Source organism: Daphnia pulex, chromosome 4 (genome assembly GCF_021134715.1).
Source record: "Daphnia pulex isolate KAP4 chromosome 4, ASM2113471v1".
Classification (NCBI taxonomy): Eukaryota; Metazoa; Arthropoda; class Branchiopoda; order Diplostraca; family Daphniidae; genus Daphnia; species Daphnia pulex.
Window position 1 is genome coordinate 2,248,288 of NC_060020.1, and position 20,972 is coordinate 2,269,259.

At 41.3% G+C, this 20,972-nt stretch overlaps 3 protein-coding genes across 11 annotated transcripts; 1 reads left to right on the top strand and 2 right to left on the bottom strand.

Moving 5' to 3' along the window:
* Nucleotides 1–646: 646 nt before the first annotated feature.
* Nucleotides 647–1,834, bottom strand: LOC124192892 (pyridoxal phosphate phosphatase PHOSPHO2-like). 2 transcript variants are annotated; one of them, XM_046586438.1, is made up of 3 exons: nucleotides 1,700–1,834; nucleotides 1,562–1,640; nucleotides 647–1,494 (listed from the first exon to the last, which is right to left on the bottom strand). In XM_046586438.1, exons 2-3 carry the CDS (start codon nucleotides 1,568–1,570, stop codon nucleotides 724–726), a joined length of 780 nt encoding a protein of 259 aa, XP_046442394.1. In that variant the 5' UTR covers nucleotides 1,571–1,640; nucleotides 1,700–1,834; the 3' UTR covers nucleotides 647–723. The 2 variants fall into 2 exon arrangements, with proteins under 2 accessions (XP_046442394.1, XP_046442395.1); XM_046586439.1 differs by having other exon boundaries at nucleotides 1,562–1,617; nucleotides 1,700–1,785.
* A 649-nt stretch (nucleotides 1,835–2,483) lies between these two features.
* LOC124192881 (electroneutral sodium bicarbonate exchanger 1-like) lies at nucleotides 2,484–14,512 on the top strand. 8 transcript variants are annotated; one of them, XM_046586413.1, is made up of 21 exons: nucleotides 2,484–3,456; nucleotides 5,193–5,349; nucleotides 6,052–6,195; nucleotides 6,312–6,465; nucleotides 6,690–6,909; nucleotides 6,994–7,117; nucleotides 8,210–8,422; nucleotides 9,451–9,554; nucleotides 9,668–9,853; nucleotides 10,132–10,301; nucleotides 10,384–10,420; nucleotides 10,494–10,900; nucleotides 11,000–11,165; nucleotides 11,236–11,388; nucleotides 11,455–11,518; nucleotides 11,588–11,679; nucleotides 11,741–12,013; nucleotides 12,086–12,264; nucleotides 12,336–12,654; nucleotides 12,716–12,850; nucleotides 12,926–14,512. In XM_046586413.1, exons 2-21 carry the CDS (start codon nucleotides 5,238–5,240, stop codon nucleotides 13,226–13,228), a joined length of 3,555 nt encoding a protein of 1,184 aa, XP_046442369.1. In that variant the 5' UTR covers nucleotides 2,484–3,456; nucleotides 5,193–5,237; the 3' UTR covers nucleotides 13,229–14,512. The 8 variants fall into 8 exon arrangements, with proteins under 8 accessions (XP_046442369.1, XP_046442368.1, XP_046442371.1 ...); XM_046586412.1 differs by having other exon boundaries at nucleotides 5,196–5,349; XM_046586415.1 differs by having other exon boundaries at nucleotides 5,196–5,349; nucleotides 12,716–12,838.
* Nucleotides 14,513–16,169: 1,657 nt separating this feature from the next.
* Nucleotides 16,170–20,961, bottom strand: LOC124192906. Its single transcript, XM_046586475.1, has 6 exons — nucleotides 20,561–20,961; nucleotides 20,085–20,487; nucleotides 19,838–19,975; nucleotides 18,179–19,750; nucleotides 16,694–18,082; nucleotides 16,170–16,612 (listed from the first exon to the last, which is right to left on the bottom strand). Exons 2-4 carry the CDS (start codon nucleotides 20,307–20,309, stop codon nucleotides 19,064–19,066), a joined length of 1,050 nt encoding a protein of 349 aa, XP_046442431.1. The 5' UTR covers nucleotides 20,310–20,487; nucleotides 20,561–20,961; the 3' UTR covers nucleotides 16,170–16,612; nucleotides 16,694–18,082; nucleotides 18,179–19,063.
* Nucleotides 20,962–20,972: the final 11 nt, after the last annotated feature.

Consider the following 20,972-nt stretch of genomic DNA (forward strand, 5'->3'; position numbering starts at 1 on the left):
ATTTATTATGTCATTCCGTGTCCAACGTACCAAAACCAAATTAAGACAAAGCGAATCGTCAAGGAAAAGTGGCCGATTAAAAATTAAAAAAAAAAAAAACGCGTTTGCGCATTCAGTTCGAAGAAAACGGTGGGCGATACCTTTTGAAAATCCGTCCATCTAAAACCAGCTGCGCCGAGTTCCTCTATTGCACGACAAGATGTGTAGGTATTCCCCCAGATGGTTAGAATAATATTAAGCTCGAGGCCTGATGTTGCAATGCTTCGCAATTTCCTGAATAAACCCAACAGTGGCGCCAAGCGAATGGAAAAACCGGCGTCACAAATCATCGTTATCGTAATCGTTAGAGGCTAAAAAATGAAAGAGGCAACCTGACTAAACTGAATGCATTTTTATTACGCTATTCCTTACTATCTAGCCAGCTTGTTAACTAAGAGGTCAGCGAATAAGACTTGTGGTTTTGTTTTTTTAGGTTACGGTGTTGTTGCTGAATTGTTTTGGCACGACACCACAACGAGACGGTTTTCCCTTCGGTGCATTCTGTACAGGTGGCGCTCAACGACAACAATTCGAATTCAAAAAAGGAAATTTTAAGTGTGAAAAAAATCGCGACCGTCAATTGATAGAAAGACATTGAGATAGATTATGCAGTGAAGAATTGTACTGTATTATTCACGGGTTTAATCGAAAACAATGGTAAAAGCTCGAGATAAATCATTTGACTTATGCGGTTGTTGTTTGTTGTGTAAGCAATGGAACTTTATCGGAAAGAACTTTTAGGATATCCAACCCCGATTTCCAGGTGTGAATGCTAGCTTTAATGTGAAGGTCTTTTTCGGTTTTCATTTTCTCAATATGTTTGACTAGGGAATAACCTTCTCGGGGGAAGACAAAATCTTTAGGAGAGAGCCTCAAACTGGGACAGAAATCATTTTCGCCATCTCCGATAAATGCAACGTGTGTAAAAACAATATTTTCTTTGGCCCTTTCTTCAATGTAAGATTCCAAAATTTGGCCCTTACAAAGATTGATTGTGCTCAAGGAGCAGGAGTCTTGGACATGGTACATTTCGAGTTCGAGGAGGCCATCATCATTAAACTTGGCAGGATTTGTAAAAATCTTATTAACCCTATCTTTGAGTCCATGGAAACTCAAGATGTGATCAATAAACACATAATTTGCATCTGATATGACAATGGTTTCGGCTTTCGATTGATCAAGAGTTTTCAACAGATCAACCATTCCAGGCGAAAATGATATTTCAGTCATGCATTCCAAGATTTGCTCAGGAGTGGTGTTGTTGGAGTGAAGATAGCGAAATATTTCAGACATGAAAAGAGTCCAACCTTGATCACTGTAGAGGGATTTGATTTCTGGGGGAATCTTTCCTTTTGGTGCCAGCTTCGTGACATATGTGTCACTGTTGTCATTGATAATTGTATGGTCGAAATCAAGAGCTAGGAGGATTTTTTCTTGCTTGCCTTCATTAGCAGTCTAATTTTTAAACAAAGAATAGGGGTTTTAAAACAAAGAACTGATAAATACTGAGATTTTTTAATACCTGTGACATGTTGACTCTGTTTTCGATATTGAATCTTACGAGACGAGCAGCAGTGACTGGACGAAAAAAGGTTGATTTGCTATGTTTGAAAAATGTGTTCATTCTGTGTTACAAAGCCAACATTTATCTATATGTTACCTAACAATTGAAATCCTGGCGGTAGGCAGTCAGTAGTGTTCAGCACCGTGGAAAATGAAACTTTTGTGAAAATTCAGGAAAAAATATCGTCTGCAATTTTCATGTGTTTTTGTTGCAGCTGCCACCTAGCGATCAACGTAGTAGAAAGCCATATTTTAAGTATACCAAATTCATATCGCTAGTGGTGGTGGAGGACACAACAACAAGCAGTAGGATTTTCTTTTTCCAAAAGAAAACATTGCAACCAGTGTTTACCAATTTAATCCTATTTTAAAATCGCAGACTGCAGCTCGACAGAGCAACTAAACAACGATATAAGGAAAATAAATCTGGCTATAAAAAATATTTGCATAATAGAGTGGTAGCACTTACGTGTCTAAAAAGCGTTTAAGGAATAAAGCTGTCTCGTTATCTGCCTTTGTGCATTGTAGCGACTGTTTTGCGCATTACAGACAAGATACGAAACATCCCAAGTTCAACACATTTCCTTCTCAGACTCGTCATTAATGGTTTTCCTTTAAAGCTACTTGAAAAAGCGAACGTTATTTTTGTCGTTGGACGACCGAAGGGAACGGAGAACGTGCGCTAGCCCCTTTCTTTCTTTCTTTCACTCGGCACGAAGCCTTACAGAGCACTTTGAAACGATAATAAGAAAGCAAGAACTTTGCTTTCCACCAAAGTAAGACTGCGAGTGCGTCTTAATCCACGTTGTTTTTTTTCCTTCGATACTTTTGTAAGTTATACACTGACGCGTTCTAGCGATGAACCCAAATTGAAACAGAGTTCGTACCAATATATAAACACCAGAAATGGCGACTGCATTCATAAGGGCAAGTTTGGTATTGATCTCAATCCGAATTTTAAAAAATTCAGTCAGACGTGACAAATTGCTAACAGTGACTTTGCCAAAAAAGAGTCGCTGTGTAAAATTTACCAGCCTGTGAAAACAAAGGGAACGTGTGCAACTTGGGCGTCACAGTAGAAAGAGACCCATCCGGAATGAGACTGAAAAAGAAAACAAACAAATTATATAAAGATCGACGAAAAAACACACAACTGTGCGAGCCAAAAATATTTAAAGCGAGTCGGAAAAGAGACGACATCTGTGTGGGCGCATGATGTTGTGCTACTATTATATACACCGTGGCCGTCTTGCCTTTGCGCCATTCTAATATACACAAAAGTAGGAGAAGAGCCTCTCCACTTGTATATAGTTCCAGGGAAAGGAAAGGGCGAAGAGAAATGAGACGGGGTTCTACACAAACGCAGGAGGATATATAGAAAAGGAGGGTCTCTCTTCGGAGGCGGGAGAAAGGGAGGGAGCGTCGGGGTAAACACACGCTCCCACCGACGCTGCTGCTCTTGTACGTCTGTACAACCTCGTCCAGTCTTCAATCGGCTTCCAACTCTGTCACATCCAACCAGCCGCATCTTCATAGAGTCCATTCTAGCTCTCTCTCTATCTCTCTGTTTATTCTTTCATCTGAATTATTTTCTTCTTCTCTCTATCAAGTCGATTTGTTTGGCATTTATCGCAACATTTGACGAGCTTTATTTTGCCAAAAGTGTCGTATTTCAAGCCGAGATTGTGCCCACCAACCGGATACAATTTTTGGAAATCTTCTCCCACGAATCTAACCAAAGTGGAATAAGTTTCATGGCCCCCGCTGACTTGTCAACGGACCACTGAAAAGAAGAACAGAAGAAAAGCTCCGAGATATACACGAGGACATCCTTTTTGATCCTCTCCGATTAAGGTAGACATTTTGAATCGATCTTGTGTGCCTATATGACAGCAGACTCTCCCCCGTGAGTGTGTGTCTTCGCACCGTCCAAATCTGGCCAAAGACTTGCCTTTAGCATCCAAGAACAAAAAGGGTCTCGAACAATGAACCAAACGAAGAAATTAGCCACGCACAAATCAACCACTCACGAATCTTTGACTAGACGAAATTAAAATGTTGAGCGGACGAAGAAGACTTATTATGCAAGTAGACTACTTTGACAGACGTGTGTACATGTATATGAATTCCCGCGCCCGTGGGAATGCCTGCAACCTTTTCATTTGGCGCCCCACTAGTACATAGACTTTAGCTTATATAACTCATACAGAAGCAGTGAGAGTCTATCCCGCTGTTCACCTCATCTTTTTCCCTCTCTCTGTGTGTATGTCTGTCGGTTCTCTCCCGCTTTTCTATCCCACCATTTTGTATTGATCTGTGTTTATACACGGTGGCGGTGGCACGAGCCCGAGTGGAACTCGACTTGCGTCCATTGTCAGGAGCCCAGGAGCTTCCTTCGCTACGGTTCGGCAAACCGCGGATTTCTTATACATATAAGAATTGCCATTTTCTTAGCCTATGTATCATCTACCAATCGATTCTCTCTTTTTCTCTCTCGATCTCCTGTCGTCACTTCCGCTGCATCTTCAACGTTTGCATTCGAGTTTCTCATCAAACGTGAGCGCATGAAAAGGTTCGCGGTCGTGACGCTAGACCACGTATTGTTATCTCGTTTGATCTGCGTGGGATTTGCCAAAAAAATGAGATGGCGTAAGCATTTTGCTGGCATCCGCCGTACCGTTCGTGTATCAATCCAGCGTCAAAGTTGAAAAGCTTCGCCGATGATGGGAGAGAGAAAAATCTAAAAGAAATCGAAGCACGCTGACTTTTTCGCCGACGTGGTGGCGAGTGTGTCCAGACATAAACGCGTGCAAGGAGAAAAGACCATGACAACAAGCCAGCAGTGGATTTCTAGTATCTCTCCGTGTGTAAAAAGGAATAAACACTTCACTTTTGGTCCGGTCTTTTTCGGGGTTTGTTTTCGGGACCAGTTGTAAACAAAAAAAGCGCATCGCTGGGCAAATCAAACACACACACACAGCAACAGTCATAATAATGTAGCCTGGGATGTTATATACTAGTTCTTGTATAACACGTGTAAAACTTGTGTGGGGGTTATTCTTCATCTGCCATTCATCTTTGATGTCGTTTTTACCCCGAAAAGAAAATTCTATAGCGAATCCTTCGATCGCCAAAGCCGTGGTGGGAGTTGTTGGCCATTCTAAAAGACGTTATGGAATTAGTTTTGGTGGGATTGCCGGAGATTAGATCCCATTTTTTTCCTTTTTTTGCTATCGAATTTTCTTTTGTGTGTTCCGGCGAGCTCTGGTCCTGTCTAGAATGGGAGGGAACTGAATTGACACTATCGATCGATCGATCGAACAGCACGGTGGAAAGTCGACCGTAATACCTATGCGAGTATACCGTTTCGGCCTGCGACTAAGGCCGTTGGGCGCATTCCTATAATCCTGCCCATGGTTCAAGAGAAGGGGACGTACAGTCAAAGTGAAGCCTTTTTTATTTCCGGATTGGACGGATTTGCCCGAGGGCCGAAAACTGGTTCCATATCTCTCGATATAGGACGATGAAAAAAATGCCATTATTAAAAAAATAAAAGTCAATTCCATTTCTTTTCTTTTTTTTTGATATAGCAGAGTTGTTATCGAATCATCCGCTAGCCCTCCCTGCGCTTCGACATGGCCGACAATTCACCGTTGCCGGTCCCGCGGACGGGACCCGGAGACGCACCCAAAGATCCTGGGATCGCGTCAAACTGTCACCAATCCTACACGGAAAAGGATTTCGAAGGTAAGAAAATGTTCTTCCCAGTAATCGAGTGTCAAGTGATTTCTATGTGTGTGAGTGTGTGGTACTCGAGACGGTCATTAGCATAGCTAGGGAAAACCGCTGGATAGTTATTCGCCAGTAATAACCGATAAGCTCTCGTCTCACGCTCCTATTGGTCCGTCAGTCAAGAGACTACACTGTGCAGCGAGGACTTTTCTTTTGTATCGATCGGTCGAATAAGACGGAGACAGTCACAGTTTGCGATATATATTGATGACGGGAGGATCGGGCTTAACAGCCCAGTGACGCACTAGAAGATTCCTATATATAATCCTAGATATGGTCTTGTTCCTTTTGCCCTATCGATCAAATAACCGAGACAATTGCTCGATCGAGAGAAAATAGCGACACACAAAAAAGAAAAGAAAAGAAATCCAACAGAAAGAACATGGCACGGAAATGAAAAAGAAAACAATCAGGGAAAATCGAACAGCCCCCAATTCGGGCCCGCAGCCAAAACCCAATGTCAAAGTCAGATTGTTTTCTTTTCTTCCCATGCCAACACGGTCCATTATTGTTATATAGAAAATTCTAACCGTTTAAACCAACTGTGATCAATTATATCGCTTTGGTATAAACTCGAGTCAACTTTAGAATAGTTCAGCTTGGCTTTTCTTCAACGCACGTTTTATAAATAACATATAACGATTATTCATGATGTAGGCCACCGGGCTCACACTATGTACGTGGGAGTTCACGTTCCGTCCAACGGGAACAAGCGGCGTTCACATCACAGGCGGCACCGCCATCACCATCGGCACCAACATCAGCCCGGCATAGCTGAAGAGGCCTCTCCAGCTGATAACTGTACGTTGTGAATTTTTAATAAAAGATTTTTTGGTTCATCTTTTTTCTCAGGGAGGGGTGCCGCCGGCCGTACTGATTTATTTCTATTTTTTGATGATTTGCATCTACTTTTGAAGCGGCCATTCCACCGTCGCAGCGCGTTCAATTCATCTTGGGTGAAGAGGGCGACGGAGATGACGGAACTCACGAAGCCCATCCGCTTTTCTCCGAAATGGAAGAACTCTGCTACAATCACGACGCCGGAGAAGTCGAATGGAACGAAACGGCACGGTCAGTAGTGTACAACATGTTTAGACATGCAGAGTCCTGCGTCTCATAATTGCATATAGGGCCGTACAAATTAGCCTTGCACAAATGTGGATGAAAAGATGACGGTCCCAGAGCTTATTCCAGCAGACTTGAGTTCAATGCTAATTGAACATCCGCATGCGGATTTCTGGCGGGGAAACTTATTCGGCAGCCGACACGAGTTAACTTTTCGGGTTTTCCAATAGTTGGGTGAAGTTCGAGGAAGACGTGGAAGAAGGTGGTAGCCGTTGGTCTAAGCCTCACGTAGCGACTCTATCGCTCCATTCGCTGTTCGAACTTCGCAGTCTCCTGCTCAACGGACCCGTCCTGCTGGATGCCGATGCTCAGACACTCGTCCAGATAACTGATCTCGCCATCGACATGATGGCCAATTCCGGCCACCTTCCATTCAACTCCAAAGAGAGGGTATACATTTTTTAAAATAGCGAGACGCGCTAATAATATGACGATCGAATTTCGACCCATTTTGAAACAATTGAATCACAAAAGGTTCGCGAGGCTCTTCTCAGACGCCATCGCCATCTCTACGAGAAGAACAAAGAGAACAGCGCTGCTAAGCTGCCCATTATCCGCTCTCTGGCCGACATTGGCCGCAATTATTCTCAATCGCGAAGTGAGTACCCGCCATCATTCTATTACTATCCCAAATTTCAAAACCGATCCTTATACACACGCACGCACAGTGCATGACACGCTACATTGCACTTGTGCGTGCCGGGCCCTGTTCCTGATTCTCGCAGTGATTCGTATACAACCTATCCATTATTGAGAGCTAGAGATGGTCGCGAACAACAATTGATTCAGGTTTTTATAGATTCACTTGTGTGATGGCTAATATTGAACAGCAAATAAGCTCAACACACCAGATGGCTCTAACAAAAAAAGAACGAATTACCTTAATTTTTTTAAGACCTTTTATTTCCTTATTCGATCAAAAAGAAGTTCCCTCCCTTATGGTCTCTAATAGTCTCGGCGCGTTAATTGGCATTGCGCCAGAACGCCCACGACTCGCACAAATAACACACGAAACCAAATAACAAGATTGAGAAACGGACGCAATTCCCCGAATGTTGTTATTACATAAATTAGTAGTTGGCTTGTTAAACTTATACCCCCCGAGTTCTTTTTATTTTTCTAAATTAGTAGCCTACATCGATTTTTACTATTTTTTAACCCCCCTTCACCGTCTTCATGACGTAACAAAAACAACGCCAAACCCCCCACCGACGTATCTATCTGTGTGTGCGTGAAATAGACCCGCTTCCATACCCTCACCACCACCACCAGCACCATCTTCCGATTGGAGCGAAGCGGTCATTCACGAAAAGTAGCGACGACATCGCGGAAGAGGATCCCGTTGAACAGGATCGGGCGGTGCTGGCCTCGTCGTCGCCCGCCACCGCCTCCGCTGATGCCAAGAAACAATTGCAGTCACCCGAATCGTGTTTAAACGTGCCGTCAGGTGCTCAAACTAAACTATGGCATCCTCTCTGTTTCTATTTTTCTTTCCTTTACTCGACAAAAACCCTCGGTGTGTAGAGATTCTTTTGGTAGAATTTGACGGAAAAGAACAAATCGAACGGACTTTTTTGGTTTTCTGCACGATATTATTAATTGTAATGACCACATACGGTACCACAAAAGGGAAACCCTTGTAGTTTCAATTGAATTGGATGAGACAAACCGCCCAATCGTGATTGATTAGGTTCGCTGATGATGACGGACGTTCCGGTGACGTCAATGACAGCCATAAAAGTCACGCTCACGGAGGCCGATAGCCGCGACGGAAGCGAAATCGTTTTGTTGGAGCATCTCGTGCCGACGACCAGCAACACTCGTCGCATTAGGCTCGACCATCATCACTTGCCAACGGACGACCCGTTTCTTGCCCTCCCGAATGATAGGCGGCCATCGTGGGGTAATACAATACTATCCACCATCTTTATACGACTGGCCTTCAGCACTGAGCATCTACTAAAAACAACGACACACGCGATTGGCGGTCAATTAACCGTTTGCCGGGGTCCATGACGCACGTGCATTTAATTTGAGCTAATTAATCCCATGTCCGATAGAAACCCCCTTAAATAACCTGCAGTTCAGCAAAACGCTCGTTACATTTAAACCCCCAACTACTACATAACAAAAGTTACGTCAACCCGAATGGCGAATGGCTCCTTCGGGATCGACCCGCTGGGCTGCCATCTCGACCCATAATTCAAAAGAGAAGAAAGATATATATATAACTGCTATGTATCATTTGCAATAAGACCCCCCCCCCCTCACTGAGCTGGAGTGCTGCTGGATGACTGGCTGAACTGGATCGATAAATCACTGCAGCTCTATATATACACCAGCTAGCTCTGCGCCTTGCATCAAATTATTGATTCGTTCAGTTTCCGACACGCTGTAACGGCTAGCTGTTATTCAAAATGTCCGACGCGGGATCAGAGACTTTGCACGTTCACCTCTTTTGTGTATAGTAATATACCTGTAGTTTGTGGTCTGACGTAGTTGTCAAAACACATCATCGACATGTCGACAACAATAGACGGCGGGATAGAAGACAAAAAGCCAAGCATGGTCACGTAAATCACGCATCCACGCAATATTATAATAAAAAGACATTTTTTGTTCAAGCACGGCATGCATAACACCATTACACCACTTTAGGAAAGTGGTTTACAAATAGAATTGAACAATTTCTTTCAGACAGTATTTTCGTGTTTTCCTTATTAAGCTTTTTGGACGACATTTGCGACTGTCTATTAATATTATTAATACGATTAATTATCGGTAAAGAAAAATGTTAAAAAATTCGGAGCGATAAAAAACGAATGTTTGGTTGTGATATTGGTACTAATGACGTCGTGTTTTCATGTACGGTCTCTCTTATCATGTCATCATCTTCTGCTGACACGAATATTTTGGGCGCTTGGGTATCAGGTACAGCCTCGCACGCTGCCATGGCTACCAGTCCCAGTGCAGCTTCGATGCTGCGCAACACGAGCGAGAAAGACATGGGCAACGGAAACGGAGACGTTCACAAAGTAATGATGTACTATGATAATAATAACAGCAGCATATCATTTATTCCTAATTGGAAATGCCGGGCTTTAAACATTTCCATTTTCTTTTTTGGACGTGTGTATAACATCAACAGGGGAATACGTCGTTCTTGAAAAAGATTCCAGCGGGAGCCGAAGCCTCAAATGTACTTGTCGGCGAAGTCGATTGCCTGGAAAAACCCGTTTCAGCCTTCATCCGGCTGGTTCAACCTGTCGTTTTGGGCGATTTAACCGAAGTTCCCGTCCCGACCCGCTTCGTTTTCATACTCCTAGGACCAGTGGTTAGTGAAGAAGGATTTACTATAGCTATTATATGCACGCTTCATTACCCTATATGCTGTGCATCTCGTCTCTCATATTCTGACTCTCTTGCAGTCGCTACGGCAACGGGAAGAAAACATAAATCTTTTAGTGCGTGTGTGTGTATAGCACGTATAAATAGCGCAGCTGCACATTCGTGATGCTCCATCGATCGGCTTCATATTCTCTCCTTCTGTTTTGTCTTGGACGGTTTTTGTGAAACAAATAACAATATTTACAATAAAACTGATGTGTTTAGGGTGGCCAAGCGAGTTATCACGAAGTCGGCAGGGCTATGGCCACGTTAATGTCAGACGAAGTGTTTCACGAAGTCGCCTACCGGGCCAAGAATCGCGATCACCTATTGGCCGGCGTTGACGAGTTCCTCGACGCCGTCACCGTCTTGCCCCCAGGCGAATGGGATCCCCAGTAATGAATAACGCAATTTGTTTCAAATAAATGAGCGATCAAATTATTAACAGAGTTATTCTTTTGAAACTCATTCAAACAGGATTCGTATTGAACCGCCGGCAGCCATTCCATCTCAGGTAATGGAACCCTTTTAATTGCCTTGATTTTACTCGGTATAGTAGCAATTAAATGAACGAATCGAATTGACAGAACACGAGGAAATTCCCCGAAAAGAACAAAGAAGAAGTCAACGAAGAAGAGGAGGAGAGTAAGGTTCGCGAGACTGCCGGCCTGTACCGAACGGGCCGACTCTTTGGCGGCCTCATCAACGACGTCAAACGAAAAGTGCCGTGGTACTGGTCCGACTACAAGGACGCCATGTCCATTCAGTGTCTGGCCGCCTTCACTTTCCTCTACTTCGCCTGTCTGACACCATTAATCACGTTCGGCGGTCTGCTGGGCGACGCCACCGAAAACCGTTTGGGCACAATGGAATCCCTCTGCTCCGGCTTCCTCTGCGGAATCGTTTACGGCATTTTCTCCGGCCAACCGCTCACCATCCTCGGCTCCACCGGACCCGTTCTCGTCTTTGAAAACATTCTCTACGATTTCTGCAAGTAAGATGGGGCTGCCAGCAGCAGTGATGAGACAATAGTCGATATCCTCTCGGCCGTGGTTAATTGATTGATTCTCCCAACTATAAACAACCCCACCAGGAGGAACGAGCTAGATTACTTGGGGCTGCGATTTTGGATTGGCATGTGGATTGCATTTATTCTGATCGTACTGGTGGCCATAGACGCATCGGCTATCGTTTGCTACATTACCCGATTTACCGAAGAGAATTTCGCCCTTCTAATTGCCACCATTTTCATCTACAAGGTAATTTTCCAATCTGATGGTTTCTAACTCACGAAATTGCACGCTAATTTTTTTTCAAACCCCCGCGAAGGCTATTGAGAAAGTGTTATCGATTGGGCAAAAGTATCCGATGAATCCACCCGTCATCAGCGACTGCCGCTGCCTACCGTCCAATTTCACCATTGAAGCTAGAGACGATATCAGTACCAGCTGGTCGGGAATATCTTGGCAAGAATGCCAATCGGTTGGTTACTCATTATTATTCTCTTTCCGTCGTTTCGATTATGTCACACTCAATTCTTTTTCTAAGGTGTACAATGGAACTCTGGAAGGAGAGGATTGTCACCTTGTCAACAAACCTTGGTACCCGAACGGTAAACCCATTAGCAATCATTAAATTATTCGGTGAGATTCTATAAACCCAAAATTGTGAATTTATACAGTCTTTCTGATGTCGATTATCCTGTGCGTCACCACCTACTTCCTCTGTGTAACGCTGAAAAACATGAAGCGAACAAATTTCTTCCCCAATAGCGTACGATAATTCAATGTCATTTAAATACGATTTAAATTTAATTGAATGGACGTATTTACAGGTGAGACAAGTGATTAGTGATTTCGGTGTTTTCATCACCATTTGCTCCATGTCTCTAATGGATGCCCTGGCTGACGTCCGCACGCCAAAACTCCTCGTGCCCGATGAGTTTAAACCGACTTGGGAAGGGCGCGGATGGGTCGTTTCGCCATTCAACAATCCGTGGTGGACCATTCCTGCTGCCATTGCTCCCGCTATGCTGGCCACTATTCTCATCTTCATGGATCAGCAAATCACGGCCGTCATCGTCAATCGTCGTGAAAACAAGCTCAAAGTAAAAGAAATTTCTGTTTTTACCAAAATTGAACCAAATTCGTCATTATAGCTTTTCTTATCGGATTGACAGAAAGGGTGTGGCTACCACTTGGATTTGTTTGTGTTGGCCATTTTAATTGTCGTCAAATCAATTCTGGGCCTCCCTTGGTTTGTGGCCGCTACCGTCCTCTCCATCAATCACGTCAACGCTCTCAAACTCCAGACGGAATGCGCCGCTCCTGGCGAAAAACCCCAATTCTTGGGAGTCAAGTAAAATCTATTAGAATTTGATTTCCTTTCAATGAAACGATTCTCAATTTATTCTCGATTGAATTATACAGAGAACAGAGAATGACTTTGATTATGATCTCTGTGATGATTGGCCTGTCCGTTTTCATGACGCCCATTCTGACGTATATTCCCATGCCCGTTCTATTTGGAGTCTTCCTGTACATGGGCACTTCTCCGCTGGCCGACATGCAATTCTACGATCGACTCTTACTTCTCTTTATGCCGACGAAATACCAACCGGACCACATCTATCTCCGCAAGGTGACGCTCCGCCGCGTCCACCTGTTCACTTTCATCCAGTTGCTCTGCTTCATTGTCCTGTGGGCCGTCAAAGAAATCAACGCCATTTCTATCGCTTTCCCCCTGATGGTAATACAGTCTAACCTTTCCCCCCTTACACACTGAAATGCTAATGATTTTGATTGTCCAGTTGGTGGTCATGATTGGCGTGAGGAAATCTCTCGATTTCATTTTCACCAAGTACGAATTGAAAGTGCTGGACGATCTGATGCCCGAAAGTAACACGAAGCACAAGGACGAGGAAGACGAAGAAGTAACTACTCTAGTATCAACATTTCTTTCTCGATTACATAATTCCAATCAAAAAAATAGGCTAATTAACACACTTTATAACCTCTAGGCGGGCGGGACAAGTGTGGCCGCGGTCAGTCAAATGGCAATGACGGACTACACCAGTCACAGCGGGAAAAACTTCCAGATCCAGCTGCCCAACGGAAACATCATGAACATCCCTGTCGATAGTTCAACGGCCGGTGGAACCGGCGGTGGCGGCGGCGGTGCCAATAAGGCCATGAACATTTCCGAGGAGGTCAATCGAAGTGGCGTCTGGAAAACCGTGAACATCGGCAACGTCCTCCCAGCGTCCACTTGCATCCAGGAGAGCAAGCCGACGTGTCGCAACAACCGGCGCCGAGAGAAGTAGATATTCCTTTTTTGTTTTTTGCCCAACATCATTATATAATATTATATATCTAGTTTACATTACTGAATTTACCAAAACAGTAACTGATTGTGTTTTTTAAATGTGTTCTTTTCATTGTAACGTGTGTTTGTTGACTTCCTCTTTCACGCCACAATTCAAAAAAAAAAATCCGAAATCAAAGAAACAAATCGAATCAAGGCGACGGGCATATTAAATACGACAGAGCGCGTCAACTTAAAGAAAACCAAATTCGAATAAGCCAGAAAATGACGCCGTTGTGTCCATTCCATTTTTTAAAAGTAGCGACGAGAAGGGAAAATATTGCGATTGGGAAATCCCTGATATTTTGTCATTGATGTCTTGTTAATATTGTGTCTTTTTATGTTGTTGTTTGTTGTTGTTGTTGCTGGTTTTTGAAGCGATGGCGTCGGTCAACGTGTCAAAAACCGCAACAGATATAAAGCCGCGAAGGTAGGTGATGGCATTATATTTACGATGTGATTTTGAATAGGAAGCATTTACTATTTGACGAAAAAAGCAAAGTGGATGAACGCAACATACACACGCCCAGTGATTGAACGTATTTGACCATGAGAGAATTATCTATCGCGTGTGTAGCCTTAATTTCTCTCAGCATTCTAACATGGTTGTAAACATGACAAACGATGAAGGACGACGAAGAAATAGACTTACAAAATCACGATCTGATCAGATTATATCTGTCATCTAGTCCTAATATAGTCCCCATTTCCCTCGCAGTTGCCAAAAGAAAACAAAAAATAATCAATAACCCCCATGTAATATTGCCATCGGGAATTGGAATCGTTGTATACGAGTTTGACAAGACACTTATTGAGATCTGATGATGCTGCCCGGACAGGTGCTTTGTGCTCAAATCAGCAATAAAATTTTAAAGGGGGGGGAATCATTTTTCAAATAATTCAAAGGCGATGGCGGATATCCATAGTCTTGCCACTATTAGAAGTAAAATCCCATAGCAACAGACAAAACAACAAATACTTATTCAATCTCGCGGTAGGTTTCTATATAGTCAGAAGTTGATGACTGAATAAAAAACAAGAAAAATGTCCACTCTTTTTTCGACGATAAACAAGCTCTCTGTATCATTTATAATATGAATTGATATTGTTTATGATTGATGTTCCTGGCTGGTTCAGTTGAGGTAGAATTGATTACTTTAATACTGACTATGTTTTAAAAAAAGAAATTAATACACAGAGTGGTTAGATAAAGACATAGTTATTTAACCACAATGCGCAATTATTTCTTTCCAGCTTTCCAGCGACAATTTTGATCCTCAGCCTCAGTCTGCATCCAGTCCCATTGAATATGGGCTGGGAAAAACGTGAATTCCATCCAAGACTGTCAGATGCCTCCGCCTGTTAACCCAGCAATAACGAAACAAACGAGGAGGTGCCGGTGTGGCGGCAAGTCCCTCTTGGTAAAAAAATTCTCTAGTTGCACTTTGCTTAAGTGTTCAAATATTTTCGAATGTGATGATTTACCCACAGAAAAAAAAGTGAGGTACAAAAAAAAACAGGCCTGATCTGCAGTCGTTCGACACTAATGAGATTTTTAGAAAACCATTACTGAGAAAAAACAAAAACGAAGAGAGAAAACGGTTCCAGTCAAGCAACCGCCTAGCTCAGGAATAAACGTACTCCGTGGCTACGTAACGATTTATAATCAACGCCACAAAACTGTCAAAAAGGAAGAATAGAGATCAATTTTGTCCTACCTTTATGCCTGGGAAATACAGCCAGGCAACTACAGTTGCTCCATCCATCCGCTGCAAGAGTTAAATGACACCAGACGGGATAGGGTAAGAAGGGTGTCCTCGTGAATACACCCACATTCACATGGGCATACACAAGGACATTTGAAGAAAGGGGAAAAATAAAGATCCGTAGCTCGATTGACATCGGTAGTTATATGGGTTGCTGGCTTTTATCTAAATAAAAATAGAAAATGGGTTCCGAAAAATTATTGACAGAAACAAGTCAGGGAAAGTTGAAAACGAGACACTGGGTAAACCCTAATTGTTAATAAATGGGAAACTTAAAGGTTTACATGTAATACACTGCATTGATGCAGGTAATGCAGCATTAAAATATCTAGTAGTCACAGGTCAATAAAAGTAAAGGAAATCATTACACCCAAGCGATGATCCTGAGATTGCTGCTGACAAGTTAACACCTGCACAAGAAAAACTTGCATATTGTGTGGTTATGATGGCTGGTTCAGGCCTCAAATCTGCAAAAAAGAAAAAGGTTATATAGTACAAACAAACTGCCATGCATCGAAAGGCCAATCACTGAATCACATGGTAAAAGCTAGTCAGGAACTAACATTTCACACATTTGGAAAACGTTTAACTCTTCTATAGCCCCCACAATAATTTTATTTGTATCGTTAGTTTTATTTACCCGGTAAACAGCATGGAGTATGACGGTTTAAAAAACAAATAAATTTATAACAATCTAAATCTTGAATTTTGTCTCTTGACTTTTTTCGAAATTTTTTTAAAACTAAAAGAAAGCAGACGACACTTGTCCAATTTGCTTCTAATCAGCACCCCTCAAAATCCGAGCCGCTCAAAAACGATAAGGGAATAAATTTTAGTTGAAATCTAATGCCGTACCATTTCTGTTGGATATAATTCCCCGGTAGACCTCCCCCCCCCCCAAAAAAAAAATTATTAATTCCTCGATTGCCCCCCTCCCACATCCCTCTTGGAAGCCAAGAGGGAAAAACCGCTTATCTCGTTCAGCGAGATGAAGATATAAGATGACGGCAATAAATTCAGGGAGTCCACCTGTAATATTAGTGAAGGAACGTATGATAAAATTTTGAATTTTGGGAAGCACTTGGGAAAAAAGTAAAACAAAAAAAAAAAAAAACACGAGTGAAAAAATTATAAAATGATCCGGACAGCTTATATTCTTGTTATCGCGTACATTCACAAATTAAGCTCAATAAGGAAAAAATTATTCAGTCGAAGCGTCCATTCCTGCGGTTGTTAAAATCACCGAAATCACCGAAATCACCGTTGTACAGTAGTAGTAGCACTACTATTATTGCGCCGATTGCCCATCCAAAAGTTTTAAAAAAATCTTCGATGTCACGAGAAAGAGAAGCTAAGAATTGGTCGAACTTCTCTCTCGTACTTTCAAATCGAAGCTGGTTTTCTCTGGAGGATCCCGCAGCTGTTTTCCAATAAGAAATCTCCTTATTTTTATCTGCCAGTTGTTTCTCCAGTTCCCAAATTTTACAATTTTGATCCTCAAAATCAGTCAACATCCATCGGCATTGAATAGGTTGGGAGAAACGTGAATTCCATCCTAGACCGTCAGCTGCCTCCGCCTGTTAATCCAGAAATAACGAACAAGTATTTAAAATCTCGGCCGTGAGTTAATTTTATATCTGTAAAATTTTGTTACTTACCCGGGAATAGTAGTGAGGGGTGTGGATCACTTTAGAGTTATGTCCGTATGCTAGAGAATGCCGATAAAGATCGCCATCATTTACATTAAATATCACATTCTTTTTCACGATCTTTTGAATTTCCCTATCGGCTAGGCACTGTATAATGTAGCTCTTGGTAGCTGTACGAAGATCAAAAAAACGTTTCAAAGTAAAATTAGTTTCAACTTTTTCAATGGCATAGTTAAACTGTTCTACTGTTAAAACCATGGCTGATGGGATTGGTGAGGAGAATTTTAAAAAAAACTGACTGTATGCGGAGAAGGGTGTATGGATGCATCAACAATGTAAACGTTTGTATTTCGCAAAGGCATGCTCGTGCATCCTAAGGGGTTTTCTCGATATTGTATACGGAATGGTATGTTCAAAATGTTCCCCGCAAAAGACGACCAACCATGAGTCAAATTTAAATGTAATTTTGTTGCTCTGCTCTGCTTGCTGCCTCCTTTCGCTCCTTTCATTTCAAATAAAGCAGTTTAAAATTTATTTATTGTTCCACATATCACAGTGCTGTGCGTTTACAGTAAAATTTGACAATAGCGAAAAAAAAATCATCAAAACTATCAGCAGCTAAATTGATGATTTTATAACACTTAAACGGAAGCTGCGGACGGCATTTATCCAGCATTTATCAACGCATATGATATAATTTTTTCGGGGAAACAGGCTGACTGATAGAAAGCGTGGAACGGAGTGGCATTACACATACAATTATTTTGTTGCAAGTACATTCAGTGGAATGTCTACCAAAAAAATGGACCAAGTAAAAATTTTTCTAAAGCTCAAAAGAGAATAAACGGATATGGTTCTTAATAATCCAACATGTTTCTTTAAGACCCAATGGACTAATTCAGGTTTTTTGTAGACGATTAAGCAAATTCCGATGGAAATAAATAAATTCTGCAAATTCATCTTAGAGGATGCGTCGCTTGGAGTCTTTCCTTTATAGGGCACATTGGATACACTCTTGTAGGCAGTCGGGTAACCATTGTTTTCTGGTACATAACTCATAAAATAAGGATCACCATACAAATTCCAGACCATTCTCGTGTTTCTATTGGTCAGCTTCTTATTGTTTTCCACGGATATCATTAATCCATTTTTTTCTCTTTTCAATCGATCTACAAGATTAAGGGTGTTGTTTAGTTCACGTTCCAAACAATTGTTTGATTCCTCAAAATATAGAATCTCTCTTTCTTTAGAAGCGACAAGTGCTTCCAGTTGCTGAATTCTAGCAGATATTTGCACTTTTGAAACGAATGAGCCAGCACTCAAATGACGTAATATCCGTGGTTTACATGGCTTATTATTAGCTGAATCCCAACCGGAAACATTTAGCACGGCTTCTACCTGACATGCACATTTATAACATTATACAGTGTTTATGCTACATGACTTGGACGTAAATAAGTTGTAAAAATTATAAGAGACTGTAACATAACTTACATCAGCGTACTTCTCAGGAGAGTGGATCACCTTACAATTATATCCATACGCTTTGGATTGATGCCCTAGGTCGTTGATAGAACGTTGAATTTCTCTGTCTGCCAGGCACTGAATAATGTAGCTCTTGGTAACTTTACGTAAGTTGAACAAACTAGAAAGTCCAGAATTAGATTTTGCTTCTCGGTACTCATCTTCTGTTAAAACCATGACAGCAAAATCAAAGGGGAAAAAATATTTTGGAGAATATTAATTGAGTGGCTCTCCTACACGCTCGACTTTGGTGAATTCTAATCACGGATTAAACTTTCCGATGACTAACCCACACGGCATGGGCATTTTTATGATACAACTTACAAGTAATAACAACAGTCAAAATGCAAGGATTTTATGGTTAGTACAATGCACAATGCAAATGGGGCGGTATCACTTCCTAGTATCAGCAGACAAGATTTCCCAAGACATAAACAAAAAAACTCCGTTCGGGCATACTATGCCGTTAACGTTAACGCTTAACGTTAACCTAACAACAGTGTTGCGCGATTTATTTTAAAAATCAAATATTCAATTTTTCAGGTGCAAAAAAAAATAACCATCTGAACTTATTCAAATCATTCAAATGATTTTACTTTTTTGTAAATCTGTGACATACATTGTGAAAAACAGAATAAGATAATATAAAGAACTTGCATGAAAAAATTATCGAAGAATTAATTACGTGATACCATTTTTAAAGGTATCCAAGCTAACTGAATTTTGAAATGCTGCACAACACCCAAAAGGAAACCGCCGACGGCATTTATTCAGCATATCTCAATGCATGTGCTAATTTTTTTTCGGGGAAACAATTGCCAGATTAAGCGGAACGGAGCGGCATTACACATACAATTATTTTGTTGCAAGTACATTCAGTGGAATGTCTACCAGAAAAATGGACCAAGTAAAAATTTGTCTAATGCTCAAAAGGAAATAAACGGATATGGTTCTTAATAATCCAACAAGTTTCTTTAAGACCCAATGAATTATTACTTCAAGGTTTTTATAGAAGATTAAGCAAATTACGGCGGAAATAAACAAATTCCGCAAATTCATGTTAGAGGATGCGTCGCTTAGAGTCTTCCCTTCATAGGGTACCTTGGGTAACCTCTTGTAGGCAGTCAGGTTCGGGTAGTAACCAACGCCCCTTACAGCTCTAATGAATTCGAATACAAATACCGGACCCATCAATAGTACTATTGCGAACATTGCCCATTTTACCGCCATAAACAAGAAAAATTGAATTCCACGAAAACACGATCTTACGAAATGGGAAAAACCCCTTTCTGTCTTAATTTTAAATTCAAACAACTTATCTATTTCCCTTTGTTTCCTATTTAATTCGTTAATTAATCGGCCCGCGTTTTCCTCGTAGGATTGTGCGGTCGTGTGCCAAAAGCCGATTTCCTTATTTTGATTAATGAGTTCATTCTCTAGTTCCCGAATTGTAGACATCTGTTGATTCACAACATCTGAAAAATATGTCTGAATAGACTGAAAAGTATGTGAATTCCATCCTAGATCGTCATCTGCTTCCGTCTGTTAATTCACCAATAATGAAAAAATATTCAAAATTTCGTCCTTAAAATTAATTATTCGATTACGTATAAAAAAATTTTTAATTACGGATGAATAAACGTGGGAAGAGTAGTTCACTTTAGAATTATGTTCATCACGAGTATTAGCACTTAAATAACGTGATTTACGTGGTTTGCACGGTTTTTTGGTCGTTGAATTCCAACCGGCACCATCCACGGCTTCTAACTGTTTACAGTAAATTATAAATATAGAGTGTTTGTGTTACATGTCGCGGACGTAAAGTAGTCAATAAGCTATTTAAAAAATATATGAGGATAGAAATAGTAAAACTTACGTGAGCGTACTTCTCAGGGGAGTGGACCACCTTACAATTGTATCCATACGCTTTGGATTGCTGCCCTAGGTCATCGTTGATAGAATAACGTTGAATTTCTCTGTCTGCCAGGCACTGAATAATGTAGCTCTTGGTAACATTACGTAACTTGAACAAACGAGATTGTCTGGAATTAGATTTTGCCTTCGATTTTTCTTCTCGGTACTCGTCTTCTGTTAAAACCATGACAGAAAAGTCAAAGGGAAAACAAATTGTGAATTCCAATTGCGGATTAAAGCTGGTTTCGATGACTGACTACGGAGAAATGGGCATTTTCCTAGTCCAATTGAGAAAAACCGTAAAAACACGATATTTTCCTAGTTCTGATAATGCTATAATGGCACAAAGGTGGTAGTATCATTTCCTAGTGATAATCATTTTTCAGTAGATAACTTTGTCCACGACAAATAAACAAAACAACTTTGATCGGGGCATACTTTGACCTTCAAACGTCAACAGACGAATGGAACTATATGCGATCCCCGTGTAAAACGGGATAAAAATTCCAATTCATGCGCGCATAGGACGCGAAATGATTTATGGAATTTCACACCGAAGTATGAACGGCCGTTTCATGTTCCTCGTTTGGTATAACAATAGTTATTCTGGACAGATAAAGTTGACAAACAAATAGTACGGCAGGTCTGCTAAACTAAATATACTGTCACAGACTTGAGACTTAAGACTGTCGAAAATGTCTACCTGTAGCAGCTTAATATTGTTATAACAATATTAAAAAACTATGAAGTGCTAAACGCTAAACTACTATATTATTCAAATATACACTAAAATAATTCAAACAATTTAAATTTTTCAAAAATTTCTAACGAAACTAATTCTTTACAATTC

Coding starts and splice junctions, on each gene's coding strand:
- LOC124192881 (XM_046586413.1), top strand. CDS start 5,238: ATGGCCGACAATTCACCGTTGCCGGTCCCGCGGACGGGACCCGGAGAC. Junction 10,901..10,999: donor ATTCTCTACGATTTCTGCAA/GTAAGATGGGGC, acceptor CAACCCCACCAG/GAGGAACGAGCTAGATTACT. Junction 12,655..12,715: donor CTATCGCTTTCCCCCTGATG/GTAATACAGTCT, acceptor TTGATTGTCCAG/TTGGTGGTCATGATTGGCGT.
- LOC124192906 (XM_046586475.1), bottom strand. CDS start 20,309: ATGGTTTTAACAGAAGACGAGTACCGAGAAGAAAAATCGAAGGCAAAA. Junction 19,976..20,084: donor CCCCTGAGAAGTACGCTCAC/GTAAGTTTTACT, acceptor TACTGTAAACAG/TTAGAAGCCGTGGATGGTGC. Junction 19,751..19,837: donor CTTCCCACGTTTATTCATCC/GTAATTAAAAAT, acceptor GTGAATTAACAG/ACGGAAGCAGATGACGATCT.